This window comes from Leopardus geoffroyi, chromosome A2, assembly GCF_018350155.1.
Source record: "Leopardus geoffroyi isolate Oge1 chromosome A2, O.geoffroyi_Oge1_pat1.0, whole genome shotgun sequence".
In the NCBI taxonomy this organism is placed as follows: Eukaryota; Metazoa; Chordata; class Mammalia; order Carnivora; family Felidae; genus Leopardus; species Leopardus geoffroyi.
In genome coordinates this window covers 149515276-149532035 of record NC_059331.1, presented here as the reverse complement: position 1 = coordinate 149532035, position 16760 = coordinate 149515276, and the positions used below count along the sequence as shown (strand labels likewise).

The 16760-nt window shown below is 42.4% G+C and overlaps 1 protein-coding gene across 4 annotated transcripts in view; it reads right to left on the bottom strand.

Annotated features, from left to right (window-relative positions):
• Positions 1-16760, bottom strand: part of EXOC4 (exocyst complex component 4) — a 766053-nt gene that overhangs the window by 667678 nt on the left and 81615 nt on the right. For all 4 annotated transcript variants that reach the window (XM_045495680.1, XM_045495681.1, XM_045495683.1 and 1 more), the window contains exon 6: positions 14041-14284. In XM_045495680.1, coding sequence (XP_045351636.1) covers positions 14041-14284 — 244 coding nt within the window. The remainder of the gene's footprint in view (positions 1-14040; positions 14285-16760) is intronic.

Sequence of the window (16760 nt, the reverse complement as noted above, 5' to 3'; positions counted from 1 at the left end):
GCTCATTCTGTCTCTCACTGCCCCTCCCCTGCACTCACTCTCTCTCTCAAAATAAATAAACTTAAAAAGAAAAACAAACCTAAAACAACATAAACTATTTTCTGTACCTTTAACAGTCACCATCTGGAGGGGGTGGGACGTGCAGAAGACACAAGAGATGCTCCAGATGTTTCCATGGCCCAGCTGCGTCTCTGTCCCTCCAACAGCTCAGTTAGTAAAACCCGGCTTGTATTCCATGACATGTTCCAGCATGATCCCAATAAAACTCCCTCTTTAATTTAGTTGGAGTTGGGGTCTGTCACTGGTAACTAATGGAGGCCTAACTCACAGAATAAGAGCCAATTCCTTCATTCCTCTGGGATTCTATAATCCCTCCAAAAAGAGATGCTCCCAATGGATGGAGAGAAGTGACAAAATAGTGATATGCATGGCCTCCCGGACTAGAAAGTAAGGACAGAGTCCTTGGTTAATGCTTCCTTATAACCACCCGCCTCCCCCAACACATGGCCCAATGCCCAGAATGGAAACAGTCGAATGTTGTGGGTGCCCCGGCTCAGGGGTAAAGGAATGAGCAGTAGAAGGTGGCAATATTAGGAGAAGTCTAGGATCAGAGACACTGACCAGGGGTCCTCTGCATGGGGCTGGTGGCTAAAGGTGTCACAATGGAAGCGAGCTCTGACACAGCAGGGCTGGAGTAGGAGGGGAAAGAGAATGATGACCACAGGGGACGAGGGCCATGACAAAGACCACTACGCCCACCACAGACAGACACACTGGTCCCATGCTGGGCACTGTGCAAAGTGCTGTGCTTGGATTAGCTCATTTAAACCTTTGGATGACCCCGTGAGGAAGGTGCCGCTTTTATCCGCTTATTACGGACCAGGAGACTACAACACAGATAAGGTGCAAGCAAAGCCCTCGGTTGTAGAGGATGTTCCTTTTCAGGGGTATTAGGAAAAAAAAAAAAAAAAAAGGAAGTCATTTTTCAAAAGAGGCCAAAGAGGTATCAGTACTGTACAAGGCCAAGGAAACCGGGCTGGAAAGAGTGTCAGTAGAACAGTCTATACCTGCCTCTACCTTCTCACTGCAAACTGGTTTCTGTCCCCGGCACGCTACTAAAACAACTCTTGCAGAAGTCTCCCACGTTCATGTTGCTCCATCTCATAGACACCCTTTCTTTAAATAAGTACAGCACTGGTTTCTACGGACTACTCTCAATCCTCCTGGAAACACTGCCTCCCACTGGTCCACAACGCGATACTCCTCGGCTCTCCTCCTCCTCCCTCTGGTTGCTCCTCCTCGGGAACCTCTTCCTCTCCTGAATGGCTGTGCACTCCTCTCAATCCTCACACTCTCTCTGGGTGAGCTCGCTCAGCACGGCCTTCAATTTCCCACCTACTAACGATGCCTGAACCCATCTTCTGGCCAGTTCACTCTCCTGAGCTCTGGACCTCAAACCTCACAGGTCTCAAACAGAACTCATCCCATCGCTCCCCAAACCTACTCCTCCGCGGCCCCTACACCACTGAATGGTACCACTTGCCCCAGCAAATCACCCTCACCTCCTTTCCTCCCCCAGATCCAATCAGTGACCACGTTCCTCTACTTCTACTCCTGTGCTATCTCTCAGGTGGAGCACGGTGCTCCAATGCCACTGCTACCCTGCTAATGCAGGCCATACCATCCACAAAAACAGCCTTCAAACTGGTCTGCTTTCCTCCAGTCCTTCCATCCCCCTCTCTAGACTGTATACTAATAGAGGGTAAGAACTGTGTCCAATTTATCACTGTATTCCAATATTTGCCATAATGTTCAGCATATGATAGGCAGCATGTATTTGTTGAAAGAATGAAAAAAATGAGCTCCAGCAGGTCGGGGAGAGAGGGAGAGAGGCCTGGTTATAGATAAGAAGGTGAGGAAATACATGTTACGAACTATAATCTCCTGGTTTTATTTTTTATGTTTTATAGCCTCCTAGTTTTAGAAGCCCACGATAAAAAAAAAATACTCCACATGTAACTATCCTCTCAAAAAGATAACCTTACCAACCTTAACATGAGAATCAAAAGAAGTATAGTTCAAGCTGAAAGATACACGCGCTCAGAGCTAACATTAATAATACTGTAATAAAATCCATTTTGTGTTAAAAAAGTAAAAAGAAAAAACACCTAAGTGTCAAGTTGAAGAAAGCACTTGTTCTTTAAACATACATGCGATGTCCCTGGCAGGTTTTTAAAACAGCCCTCTTGTAAGTAACATGTTACTTATTTCCCGATCTTGCACTAACCTCCCACCTGCAGCCACCCCAATCTGTGTCATCGCCAAGAAACAGAAGGAGAAAACGTGGAGGAACAGGTACAGTTGCATGGGGCAAGAAGTGTCTATGGTCTAGAGCTGGATCATCAAGCTGTGAAAAATGCTCAACATTTAAGGTGAGATACGACTATCTGCATCTAAACTTAACATCCAGGGAACCTTGAATTAGTCATTTGGCTGGAAAACCCATGCCCGCAGCCAAGAAGCTGCCTTACTCGGTCACGAAGCAGCCACACACACGAGGTAGAAAATCGGTTCCGTTCTACTACTTATCTGCAGAGACTTTAATATCAGGGTTCTGCATTTTCCCACTGACAGACCAAGGCAAACACCACAGAGTATTTCTTTTCCTACCACTATGCTCTAAAAGGTAAGAAGAGACTGAACTCGGAGCTTAGGTCTTACATGAAAAAGGAAAAGAAATTGATCATCGATTATTTCCTATCAAAACGGTCTCAGTTTTACATGTCTCTACCTCACATACACAGCTTCATAATAGGCTTGGCTGAACTAGCAGTTTTCTTTTCAAACAGGACAGAGACCCCCATTTAATCTTCAGGGTTATCTAACGCCTACTTTTAAAGGCAGAGATAAGTTTTGCCACTTATTAATAACAATCTTCATGTAAAAAGAAGTTACTATTTGAGGAGTGCTGACTAATTCTCCATCTGTGCAATGAAAAGAACGGGAAAAACCATTAGCAACATAGAAAGACACGGAGCAAAAGTAAGAACACTGAGCTGGGCCCCAGCTCTGGTGACTCTCCTCCTGGGTCACTTCCCTGTCAAGTTGGCCTCTTGGGCTCGGTTTCTGAACTCTCAGTACACAAGCGCAAATGAATTTTTAATTCTAACAGAGGGCAAACTAACGACTAAAATTAGAAAACAGACCCAGGCCTTCTTCCTTTTAATTAAAGTATCGGGGTCATTTTTTCCACAGCCTTTCCCAGGATAACCTCCTCGGTTGCAGGTGCTGGGAATGCTGGAAGCCACTTGCCCAAGAGTGAAACTAGATCACGATCTCACACCGTACGCAAACATCAACTCTAAATGGGTTAAAGACCTGAACGTAGACCTGAAACCATAAAACTCTTAGGAAAAAACAGAGGTAAGTGCTTTGACATCAATCAGCCTTGGCAACGATTTTTTGGAGCTGACACCACAAGCAAAGGCAGCAAAAGTGAAAACATACAAGTGGGACTACATCAAATTAAAAAGTTTCAGCACGGCAAAGGAAACCCCCAGCAAAATGAGAAGCTGCCTACAGGATGGAACAAAATATGTGTAAATGACACATCTGATAAAGAGTTAATATCTAAGATTTGGGGGCACCTGGGTGGCTTAGTCGGTTGAGCATTTGACCCTTGATATCAGCTCAGGTTGTGATCTCGCCTCGCGGTCATGAGATCAAGCCCTATGTTGGGCTCTGCACTGATAGCAGGAAGCCTGACTGGGATTCTCTCTCCCTCTCTCTCTCTGCCCTTCCCCCACTCATTCTCTCTCTCCCTCCCTCCCTCCCTCCCTCTGCCTCTGCCTCCTCTCCCCTGCTTACTCTCCCTCTGTAAGATAAAAAAAATTCAAATAAGTAAATAAAAATAAGCAGAGAGCTAAATATTAAGACATTTTTCCAAAGAAGACATATAAATGACCAAAAGGTACATAAAATGGTGCTCAACATTACTCATCACCAAGGAAACTCAAATCAAAACCACAATGAGATACCACACTTCACACCTCTCAGAATGGCCTTTAACAAATGACAACAACAAAAAAAATATATATATATATATATGAAAAATAGTATGAAAAATAGTATGAGGGCTTCTCAACAATTTAAAAATACAACTACCACATGATCGAGCAATTCCACATCCGACTATCTATCCCAAAGGAAATGAAAACAGGATCTCAAAAAGATGTCTGAGCTCTCATACTCACTGCAATGCTGCTCACAACAGCTAAGACAGGACAACTTCAGTGTCCATCAATGGATGAACGGATAAAGAAGATGCAGAGTGTGTGTGTGTGTGTGTGTGTGTGTGTGTGTGTACACGTTCAACAGAATATGTTTTTGTGATGAGAAAGAGGGACATCCTGTCATTTGTGACAACCCTCATAATACTTGAGGGTACTATGATAAGTGAAATAAGTCCAACAAACACAAATACTGTACATTCTCACATACGTGGAATCTAAAAAAGGCCAAACTCAAAGAAACAGACTGGAATGGTATCTGCCAGGGGCTAGGGGTAGAGAAAATGGGGTGACGGTCAAATAGTATAAACTTCCAGCTCCAAGATGAGTTAAGTTCTGGGTAGCTAATGTATAGAAGGTGACTGTAGTTAATGCCATATTATACACACGAAAATCGCCAAGGGTGGATCTTAAGCTCTGACCACAAAAAGGAAAATGGTATTTAATTGATGTGATACAGCTGTTAGCTAATGCGACAATGGTAGTCATTTTGCAACATATGAGGGTGTCCTTATATATTGTTCTACGTCTTAAATTTACGCCATGTTGTAGGTCAACTACACCTCACTAAACTAGGGGGGAAAACACCTCTCCCCCATTCTGAAATAATATTCATCAGAGTGGAACAATAGAAAAATTATCCATAAATCCACTTCTCAGCGATACCTGAAGATGTTAGGTGTGTATTTTTAGTACAAGAATGTGCAAGGTCTCTAGGGGAGTTACTCAGGTATCTAAGTCATCTGTTTAATTCTCACTCGAGCTAATTAAGACCCATTTACTCTGTGGCTGCTGATCATACTTCCTAACATGTCCAGCTATCTCTGAGAGGCCTGTCATTGATCACCACGGGGGGTCGGGGGGGGGGGGGGGAGAATGGATACGTCAGTGCAAATACCGCCTTTCTCCCGTGGAAAAACAAAATCAGCCCAGGAAGGGGTCAGGAGCATCATCTTTATGTAAGACATAAGGCAAACTTGCACGATGAAAAGACAGTGTTTGCACTCCTCTTTCTACCACCACCAACTGCTGAGTTATTTGAGAGTTCCCATTTCCTTGGGCAAATCTGGGATTAAGAATTTGGGGCGCCTGGGTGGCACAGTCGGTTAAGCGTCCGACTTCAGCCAGGTCACGATCTCGCGGTCCGTGAGTTCGAGCCCCGCGTCAGGCTCTGGGCTGATGGCTCAGAGCCTGGAGCCTGTTTCCGATTCTGTGTCTCCCTCTCTCTCTGCCCCTCCCCCGTTCATGCTCTGTCTCTCTCTGTCCCAAAAATAAATAAAAACGTTGAAAAAAAATTAAAAAAAAAAAAATTAAAAAAAAAAAAAAAAAAAAAAGAATAATGTCCCTACCTGTGATGACGCCAATATCTCAGGTGAGATACCGGATGACGAACTGCTTTGCAAAGCATAAATGCCACCAAACTACCAACCGGCATAGTTGGTTGCATATAACATTACATATCTGTAATGTTATAAAGAGTGTTCTCAAACTTTGGCATGCCTGAGAATTACCTAAGGCAAGACTCCTGTGGGCCCTGCACCCAGAGATTCCAATTTAATCACCCCTCCCTTTCTAACTTTCAAATGGCATTGGTGACGCTGACCTTTCGGTATGCAGTGTGGGGATTTTTTTTTTTTTAAATTCACAGCCTCTTATTTAAAAATCACCTTTTTGGCAACTTTTTCTTATTCATTCATTAAACTTCTTGGGCATTTAATATGTGCTCAGCCCTATATCAGGCTGCAAACACAAAGTTAAGCCCCCTTTTACAAAAATCACAATCCGATGTGATTAGAGACCATGATAATGGAATGGGCCAGGAGTTAGAAGAGCCCATAAGGTGTGACATCCCAAGGGATACCACCGTCAACATCAGCGAGGAAAGACTGTCATTTGACACAAGTTTTTTGTCCGTGTGTTTCTTCAACGAAAGACCTAATGTCAGTTTGAATGTGGAATACCTTCCATCGAACACCAAGGGCACAGAAAATAAGACCTAAGGCAGCTCCCACTATCTGCCACATAGAGGAGTGGTACTGACGCAGCGTGATGGCTACCACCTAAATGTTATCAATATCCCATGAAACAGATTTTACCCGTCATCCCTACAACTGGCATGATCCCTAATTTGACCCTGCAAACCCTGCAAAACAAGAGAAGTCAAAAGCAGCGTTTGTTTTTATTACCCTGACAAATATAAAGATTTAAACGATGTGACATTAAGCCCTGTCCCATTTAGCCAAACATGTTTACAAGAGAGTAATGAACATTACTAACTCACCTGATATGTTATGAAGCTATTACCAATTTATTTATTAAGTCTTACTAGAACCTACAGAGGTTTGGAACCAGTACCATGTTCCGTGGTAATAAAGTTTATATTTTCGTTAACAATTGGTATATTAAGTCCCACATGTAAAGAATGAACTCCTTTCATCTGTTCTAAAAATATTGCAATAAAGCTGCAGGGGATATATTCTAGTCGAAGAATAGTGGGATTTCTTCTGTATGTCGCTAGTTCATCCTATCTATCCATCCTTCAGTGTTTAACAGTTGAGTGTATTTAAAGCATGTTCTCACTGATATGTGTAATCAAAAGGAGAGATTTAATCAAATGATACCATAATCACTGAAGTTAAATTTACTTGCTTCCCACTTGCTTTGATTCGAATTAACTACTCATCTAAATTACATCAAGGCCCTCCCTGATTCCAAGCATGTCCAGGTGCTACGTGTGGTGCCCGGGAATGGCCTCACGCAGCCACAAGGACAAATGCCTGACCTTGCTGCAACGCTGCTCCAAATGACTTTTCGGTCGAATACAATGACCAATCCCACATAATCCTACATTTCAGATACTTAGGAGAAGAACTACTAATAGAGAAATGAAAAATGAAAGGCAATGCTACTTCTTTAAAAAAAGAAACATGTGCCTGACTCTAGCCACAGATCTGAATGAACCATGAGAAGTGTTTCATTTGTCTTTTCATAAACACTGCATTTGAACGACAAAACTAATCTTGGGGACTGAGCCTTTAGACTTCCTTATAGACAGAATTACCGTGTAAGGATGCCCTATTGTATCAGTATGCCCTCATTCCAAGTTCTGACCTCTGAGTTTTAAAAATATTCTTAAAGCTTATTTTTTTTTAGCTTTTAGAGCAGTAATTCAATGATTTATGCAAACCTCCCAGGCTTCACTGACTGACAAACCAGGGGGGAAAAAAATAGTTTTAGGAAATGAGGCAAATACCAACCTTGAAAAAAAAACATGACTATAAAGTAAATGATTCAGTGTTAGAATTATTCTGCAAGCATTCAGCTAACACTCACAGTCAATTACATGGCAGATACATAGAAGACACAAATGAAAGGGGGCATACAGCCCGTTATAATACAGTTCATTAGTGTTATATCCGCTTAAAAGTGGTGTGGCCACTCCTTCAGATTCCAGATGTATCAAAGACATAAATATTAAAAATGAGACTACATATATACCAGAAAAAAGTTAAGAAATTTTACTTATACTCTAAGAGTGGGGAATATCTAAGTTTAACACAAAACTCAGAAGGTTTGAAAGAAAACACTGATAAATACAGCCTCATTGAAACAAAAACTGTAATATATAATGCCTACATGGCCAGATATCATAAACAAAGTCAAAGGAGAAAAAGTGAGGGGAAATTGTAAAATAAATCTCAAGGAACTAGTTTTCTTAATAAATAAAGAATTCCCACAAGTCAGTAATAATAATAATAATAAATACCAGAAAAGTAGATAGTTCGCTGAAAAGGAATAAACATTATTTGAACTCTGTATTATTGAAAATTACAAAGTTTAAAAAGGAAAAAGAACAGGAAAATAAACCACCCTGTATCTAGAACACTACTTCAGGAAATATCATTTACAGTTAATAATGTATTATCTGTATCTCCACCCACTCTCCATTCAGATTATTTTGAAGTAATATATTCAGATACAACCCAGGTATCATAACAAAAAATTTTTTTACACAAATGTCAAGTTCAACCTCACTCATATTAACAACAACAAAAAAAATGCAAATCAAAACCACCTTGGAAATACCATTTCACCTATCAGCATGGCAAAGATAAAAAAAAATGTTTGAGGGGCACCTGGGTGGCTCGGTCGGTTAAGCGTCCGACTTCGGCTCAGGTCATGATCTCACGGTCCGTGAGTTCGAGCCCCGCGTCGGGCTCTGTGCTGACAGCTCAGAGCCTGGAGCCTGTTTCAGATTCTGTGTGTGTCTCTCTCTCTCTGCCCCTCCCCTATTCATGCTCTGTCTCTCTCTGTCTCAAAAATAAATAAACGTTAAAAAAAAAATTTTTTTTTTAAATGTTTGATAATACAATCTGTTGGCAAGGGACTATAGAAACTCTCAAACATTGCACGACATGAAAACTTGGTATTAAGAGAAGCACACTGGCAATAATTATCAAAATCGTATCAACCACAGAGGTCAGCACAAACTTTGAAAATGCTCTATGGAGAATCTAGCTGCTTTCCTTCTCCCATCTTCTATATGGATGCCAAGCTAACTGCACCACTGGAAGCACAACTGATAGGTGCTATCAGTGAAAAGAGCTTGAAAACAACTATTATAAAACACAGGAGCTGCCTCACTTTATCTAAAACCACACAAGAAACACCTCAGTGCCCACTTAGCCAGACCAGGTCAGGTGTCCGTGGTTATACACTCTCACGGCACACTCTGTTCTTCCCCTACAGCACCTCACACAGTTTGTAATAATATACTTACTGAACAGTTCTTTGATTAGTGCCTTTACTTCCCTCTAGACTTTAAATTCTATAAGGACAGGGACTATGTCTTATTTGCTTGGCATTTTATCCCAGTGTCTGGTCCATGGTACATATTCAGTACACGTGGAATTCACGCTTTCGTTCAACAAATATTCACTATGGGTCAAGTGGGTACTGTGATACTTTCTGGAAATAAGGTGATAGGGCTCTGAGCAAGGCAAATCCGTTCTCCCTCAAGGCTTCCATTCTAGAAGCAGTCAGAAAATAACCAAACACACACAGCCACACACATACATCATAAAAGGTAATCTAACGGTCACGATCCAGTCGGCCTGCCGACAGGTATTACATTTTTCCATACTGATACCCCCAATAGGCATTTTCATTTTTAATGATTTTTTTTCTGATGAAAATAACTTTAGTACTTTAATTCTTAACTAATGAATTTATTTCTTACTAGACTTCCTAACAGTTACAAAATAGAGGGGGGGGGGGGAGATCTACAACCTTATTATCCAAACACAACTACTTTTAGCGTTAAAGCAGATCTCTTTCCCGTGTCTTCCACAAACCTTTCTTTCCTATCACAGTGAGCACAGAATATGCAATGTTCTCTTTAGCTCTCTTTAGATCAGACACTGAAGCTCCCTTCATTCGTAACCAAGATGGAGGAACACAGCCAAAGGACCTTCCAAAAGGAAAACAGGTCTCCATAACCCGCCACGGCTTCCACGGACTCAATCCCTCCTGCCCTCTCCTAGACCAGCAGGTTTACCAAAGTGGAGCAGCTGCCTCCACAAAGTGGAGCGGCTGCCTCCACACTGAAAAGGACCATTTTCAAATAGATGGAAGAGCTGCCTCACGCACGCCAATCACTGTCTTTTCCCACATCTTTCTTTCCTCTGTCATCTTTTTTTATTTATTTTTTTTTAACTTTTTAACATTTATTTTTGAGAGACAGAGAGAGACAGAGCATGAGCGGGGGAGGGGCAGAGAGAGAGAAGGAGACACAGAATCTGAAGCAGGCTGCAGGCTCTGAGCAAGCTGTCAGCACAGAGCCCAACGGCGGGGCTCGAACCCGCAAACTGTGAGCTCATGACCTGAGCCGAAGTCAGATGCTCAAGCGACTGAGCCACCCAGGCGCCCCTCCTTCCTCCATCGTCTTAACGTTGCACCTCTGAGAGGATTTTATTTCTTTTAGCTCTTCCTCATGCTTTTCCTATTTGTTAATTATTAAAGAACTTCTTCCAGCTTCTTAGGCTCAAAAATGATATGAGATGCTCATGAGCTAGATTTGAGGAAAGAATCAACAATTAGGCAGCAGGAGATGGAAGAAATCAGTAAGGTGCTGCGCAGACTGGAGACCACATTAAGCATCTGAAACTGAAGACCCCGGCTGCCTTTCTGAGGAAATTATGGGTAGCAGGAGCTTCCGGGAGATTAGCAAAAAGCACATATTGCCCTGATGTTTATATCGAGTTGGCAACAAGACCATCTGAATATTTTTCTTCAAAAGTAAGTAGAGGTTTATGGACACCACCCAGATTACGAATGAATGAAAGGAGTATCTCTCCTACACGCACACAACAGATCGTCGGGAGCGGGGGGGTCGGGAAACAAGTGGGTCACCGAAGTGATTTTTACAAACTGGCTGAGGAAGTATCCTGGCTTTGCAGGAAGTGAAACATGACCATTCAGTAGCCTGGTTCCTTCTACTTTTCCAGAAGAATAGCACACCATATAAACTCTCTTTCCATAAAGACAAATGAAAACAGGCCTGCAATGCATCACAACCAGAATATATTTAGTAAGATGATGCTGAACAATGAGACTTTTAAGAAAAGTTACAGTAATGGTGTCTTGCCTCACGGCAGCATTTATATGCTTATGATCTGAAAGAGGTTATTTCACTGGGGGGGGGGGGGGGCGTGAGGGAAAGAACGTGCATAGTGGGGAAAAAGGATTTGTGGCTCTTTTTGCCTACACCCCAATTTTAAGAAAAACAGATTCTGGTAATTTAGCGTAAGATGCCCTGGATGGTAAATAATATGAAGCTTTGCAACTTGACTTCTTTCTAAGATAAATGCCACTAACACATCCCAGTACAGTTTAATGAACACAAAGTACCATGCAGGCTGCAAGGGATAATCTGACAACATCCCTTCTAAAATTTTCAGCCTCTGGAAGTAACAGTGCCAATCACTTTTGAATGACGTTCCCAAGGTCACTAATTGGTGAGTTTTAAAGCATTTGAAAGCACAGAGCCCTCACAGACTAGCATGAAACTATCAGTCGTTTGGAATCCCAGCCCAAGACTTTCATCTTTCATCTCCAAGAGGAGTGCTTCACCCCAGATGTTTGCTTTCTCTGTATTATTCTCTCTCACCATAGTTTCGGCCCAGTTTTTCAGATCTGGTCATTTATAAAATGGGATCATGTGACACACCAGAAACCAGGGCAAGCAGCTGGTTTACTTTCCAGTGTCGAATATACCCTGCCCACAACAGCCTCTAAATATGGACGACAAAACTTAAAGGGGGGGGAGGGGAGACCCTGCTGCTGACTCATTCCTCACAGGGAAACAGTTATTATTTCCTGGGGCAGTATGCTGAATTTCCACTTCCACAGCTGTAATTTCTACTTGTGAATTCCGGAACAGGCTTACGAATGGAAGAGGAAGAGGTCAAAATCCTATGAAAGACACATTGCTTTTAAGGGTACTGTAATGAGATTTGCAGAAAAGTTATTGATCCGTGCCCTTTCGTTTCATTTTCAATATACCCGATAGTCATGTTATTTCCCTATGAAAGTTCAGGGTATTCATCTAGGGACTTGCAGCAACAGGGCAAATAGCCAGCCAGACCAGAATTCTGGAGTGTTCATTAGTAAGGAGGCAAAAGGTCTTCACGGAAATCCAGGCACAGGGCAAAGAAAGAACAAAAGCAAAGTTCAATTGAGAACCATTGCCCAGCCTCTCTGGATCACAGGGTGAATCAAAGAACATGGAAGTCGAGGAAGGAGGCAAGAATAAACAAACGCGTGTGTTCACATATATGCATGTGACAGTTCTTGCTGGCGCTACTTGACTAAACTCTAATCATAAGATCTCACCTAGACCAAGCAACCCTCTAAGACAGGGATTCTTTTCTTCAGATTACAGAGCTGGCATTCAAAGTCAGGTCTGCCTGACTCCAAAGCGCAGGCTTATCAAAACAGGTGCTGGAAGGGGCGCCTGGGTGGCTCAGTCGGTTAAGCCTCCGACTTCAGCTCAGGTCACGATCTCGCGGTCCGTGAGTTTGAGCCCCGCGTCAGGCTCTGGGCTGATGGCTCAGAGCCTGGAGCCTGTTTCTGATTCTGTGTCTCCCTCTCTCTCTGCCCCTCCCCGTTCACGCTCTGTCTCTCTCTGTCCCAAAAATAAAATAAACGTTAAAAAAAAAAATTAAAAAAAAAAAACAAAAAAACAGGTGCTGGGAAAGGGTCTACGGCAGGAGATGGGTTAAGGATGGTTTCTTCACCAATTGCACTTCCAAATGAAGTTTAAAAGGCAATTAATTTTTGAAGACATTTAAGGCATAATCAAAATCAATGTGATTTAGGTATAAAAGAATACAGAAAATGTAAACAGGTAACATTAATTTTTCCCCAAAATTTAAAGTCTGGAGAATTCCATACTAAGTAAGCTATTATTTCTCCTTACATTTGTTGTCTGCTTTTTAAAAAAAAAATATATTAAAGCCCTAAGTACACACAGTAGAATTTCCTTAACAACAGGTCCACGATATTATAAGCCCTTCTACGCACGGTCTGGCCCCTCCCAGGGACTGACGTTATCGGAGAAACTGAGAAAACATGCTTCACTCTGCCCTCTGCTCTCACCAGAAATCATAGTTTCTGTTTTTTGAAACTGATGTGCCTATTGGCAAAGAGCACCACACATTAAAGAAGAAAGCACAGGACAGAGGAAAGACCATAGACCTGCCTTCAATTCCAAAGCCGGCCACTTGTTCTGTGACCTTGAGCTAATAACTAGTTCCTGAGCCCCAGTTTCCCTGGCTATACGAAGCTGTCATGAGAATTAAATGAGATGATATAAATTGGCTTGAATACTGCTTAGTACTTAATATTCAATAACTGGTACATTTTTTTTCATTTGAGGATTAACAATATGCTTTTTTTTTAATGTTTATTTCTGAGAGAGAGAGAGAGAGAGAGAAGGGGAGGGGCAGAGAGAGAAGGAGACACAGATTTCGAAGCAGGCTCCAGGATCCGAGCTGTCAGCACAGAGTCAGACGCGGGGCTTGGACTCACAAATAAGATCATGACCTGAGCTGAATTCAGATGCTTAACTGACTGAGCCACTCAGGCACCCCAATATACGTTTTTTTAAGCTTATTTATTTAAGCAGGGGAAGGGCAGAGAGAGAGACAGACAGAGAGACTCCCAAGCTGGTCCCAAGATGTCAGCGTGGAGTCCGACGTGGGGCTCAAACTCACGAACCGTGAGATCATGACCTGAGACAAAACCAAGAGTCGGCTCTTGGTACCCCTGTGGTTAAGAAGTCTTAAAGCATATTGTTCAGGAGCACCTAGGTGGTCGTCGGGTAAGCATCCAACTCTTGCTTTCAGCTCAAGTCATGATCTCATGGTTGTGAGATCGAGCCCTGTGTCAGGCTCCAAGCTGGGTGTGGAACCTGCTTAAGATTCTCTGTCTCTCTCTCTCTCTCTCTGTCTCCCTCTCTGTCCCTCCCCAGCCGCCACGTATGCATTCTTGCTCTTAAAAACTAGACAAAAAAACCCTTCTTAATTCCATCAAAACCAGCTGAATCATGCCTACTCAAGCTCTCTCACCAATCTGAGTTTGCATGGGCTCTAGCAGCCCAAGTTCAGGAAATAACACTAACAGGAGTTAGCCACCAATCCCCCGTCCTAGTAAACGTACAATACACAGAGTTCTCAGAAACACTATTTACCTTGGCTGGTTCTCCACAGTGAGGTTCTCTCCTCTCTGATAGCTACTGTCTGCGACCTGGGTCGTAGACCGCTTCACAATTTGCTGTAGCTCCTGCTCCAAGCGTTCTTTGATTGCCTTAACGGTCTCTGGGATCTTCTTCAGTTTGGCCAGCCCCTTGATGAGGATGCCCATAAAAAGGGTGCTGTTCTCCTCTGGATCCAACTCCAAATCCTCCCTGATGTCCTGCAGGTTTATCTCCTTGACTGTAAAAAAAAAAAAAAAAAAAAAAAAAAAAAATCCATTACAAGATTCAAAAACAGAATGGGCTGACTAAATGGGATCGCCGCTTTGATTACTCCCTTAACGGAATCAGAGAAGATTTCTTCAACTAAATTAATAATTAAATCATTTCTACATAGTAACTAAGAATCACAAAATAACAGTTATATTCCTCAAATCATACCCATCAGTTAAAATAAGAGGTAGAAACCATTAAAAACAAGCAAATCTCCACAGAAAGTTTTCCACAGACTGCCCCATCCACAGTCGGTCAGTTCGTGACACTGATGAAGCATTCAGTGTTTATAAAACGCCATACTCTGGGGCACATGGGTGGCTCAGTTGGTTAAGCATCCGACTTTGACTCAGGTCACGATCTTGCACTTTGTGAGTTCGAGCCCTGCACAGGGCTTGGTGCTGACAGCTCAGAACCTGGAGCCTGCTTCGAATTCTGTGTCTCCCTCTCTCTGCTCCTCCCGTGATCACACTCCCTCCCTCCCTCTCTCTCTCAAAAATAAATAAATGTTAAAAAAAAGAAAAATTTAATAAATTAATTAAATAATAAAACACCATGCTCGGTGCTGCAAGAGAATTCTAAAGAAGCAGACCATAGTTTCAAAGCTCTCACTTAATAGTTAGAAAAGATAATCAACTTGATAAGAAGAGATTACAAGTTAATGTAGAAAGGTAAAGAAGTTAAATAAGATGAAGAAAAATAAAGGAAGAACAATACGTATCAGTGACACAAGACTCTGAGGAAAAGAGTACTAAGTAAGGAGTTTTCATAAATACAAAAGAACCACCTTCTATTTTTCTTTAAACATGGGTCTACCATAACACTCTCTGCTGTAAACAGTTCTTGCTAACCCGTGCTAGTTTTCAGAAGTCTACATCCAAAGTCTCTGTAGATCGGCAGAGGACAGCTTTCATGGAAACCACGTGGTTTGGGACTGGAAGAGGACAGCCCAGCGCAGTGCGTCTTACCCCCAGGGAGGAACTGGCAGGAACAAGGGATGAGGCTCTGAGACCTCTGTTAGCCACTGATAACCACAGGCCTTCCCTTCAAACTAACACAGATACACACGAAACTTCTCACAGGATGCCAGGGGGTTCACAACTACCAAAGGACCACAGGTTAAAAAAACCTCTCGCCCAAAAATAATTCTCTCCTATTAAAAATGGTTGGGTTGGGGCGCCTGGGTGGCGCAGTCGGTTAAGCGTCCGACTTCAGCCAGGTCACGATCTCTCGGTCCGTGAGTTCGAGCCCCGCGTCGGGCTCTGGGCTGATGGCTCAGAGCCTGGAGCCTGTTTCCGATTCTGTGTCTCCCTCTCTCTCTGCCCCTCCCCCGTTCATGCTCTGTCTCTCTCTGTCCCAAAAATAAATAAACGTTGAAAAAAAAAAATTAAAAAAAAAAAATGGTTGGGTTAAGAGAGAATAAAGCAAAAGTGAGTGCAAGCCTGAAGCTGGACCCCAATAGTGAAAGTTTTCCCCATCCTTCCTTCTCCTTTGTTCTTCAAAACGAGTGGCAGGTTTTTAAAACATGGGATATCCTGAAAGAACGCGTGCATTCTTCTCCAGTAGATTCAAGCTCAACTACACTATGGGTCCCACTCCAAGTTGTTCAGCACCGCTGGAATATACTGGAATCTATTTATTGGGGAAGAATAAAAATATCCCAGCCTATGGAGTAAATCCTTCTACCCGCTGCCCAAAGTCCCCAAAAATCCCTGCTTCAGATGAATGCAGTCTCTTCTCCTCAATCCTTTTTCTTTTTGTTCCCAACTCATAAAATGCACTTAAACATGAACCAGAAGCATTTAATGATGTGCATGATATAATTACTTGAACAAGCTTGCTCTCCACTGAAGACATCCTCTCAATATTTATCCATGATGCTGAAACCATGTGGAGAAAGAGAACCACATAAGGAAAGACCAAATTCCTATGATTTTCTCTGCAACATAGAGGACATCTGATGATATGGTATTTAATTTAAATAATTTTAATACTAGTTAAAGCAGGAGTAGAACCAAAGTGGCTTAAACCTCTGAAGATGACAATTCTAATGGCAAATCAAAAACAACAACAACAACAACAAAGGGGGGGGGGCATTGATATTTCCAAATGTGACATCCCAAGAATAGACATTTTAGTTACTGGTTTTGCTTTATACATTAAGAACTAGACACCTCAGGCCACAGAATCACTGCATCCTGCAAAACCAATCCCAGCAGCAAGAAGAGAGAAATACTTAGCAGCCAAGCAGCCATCTAAATTCAGCATGTTAGAGAGGGAAAATGAAACACAACTATAAGCGGGGCTTCAGGCGAGGGGACAAAAGTAATAGAAATTTAGCTGGGAGAAAATGATCTTCACAAAAGGGCACCTATGAGTCACAAAAGACACAAGCAAAGGGCCATCTGAATGTGGCAACCACCTGCGGCAAAAGCGATTGGCAA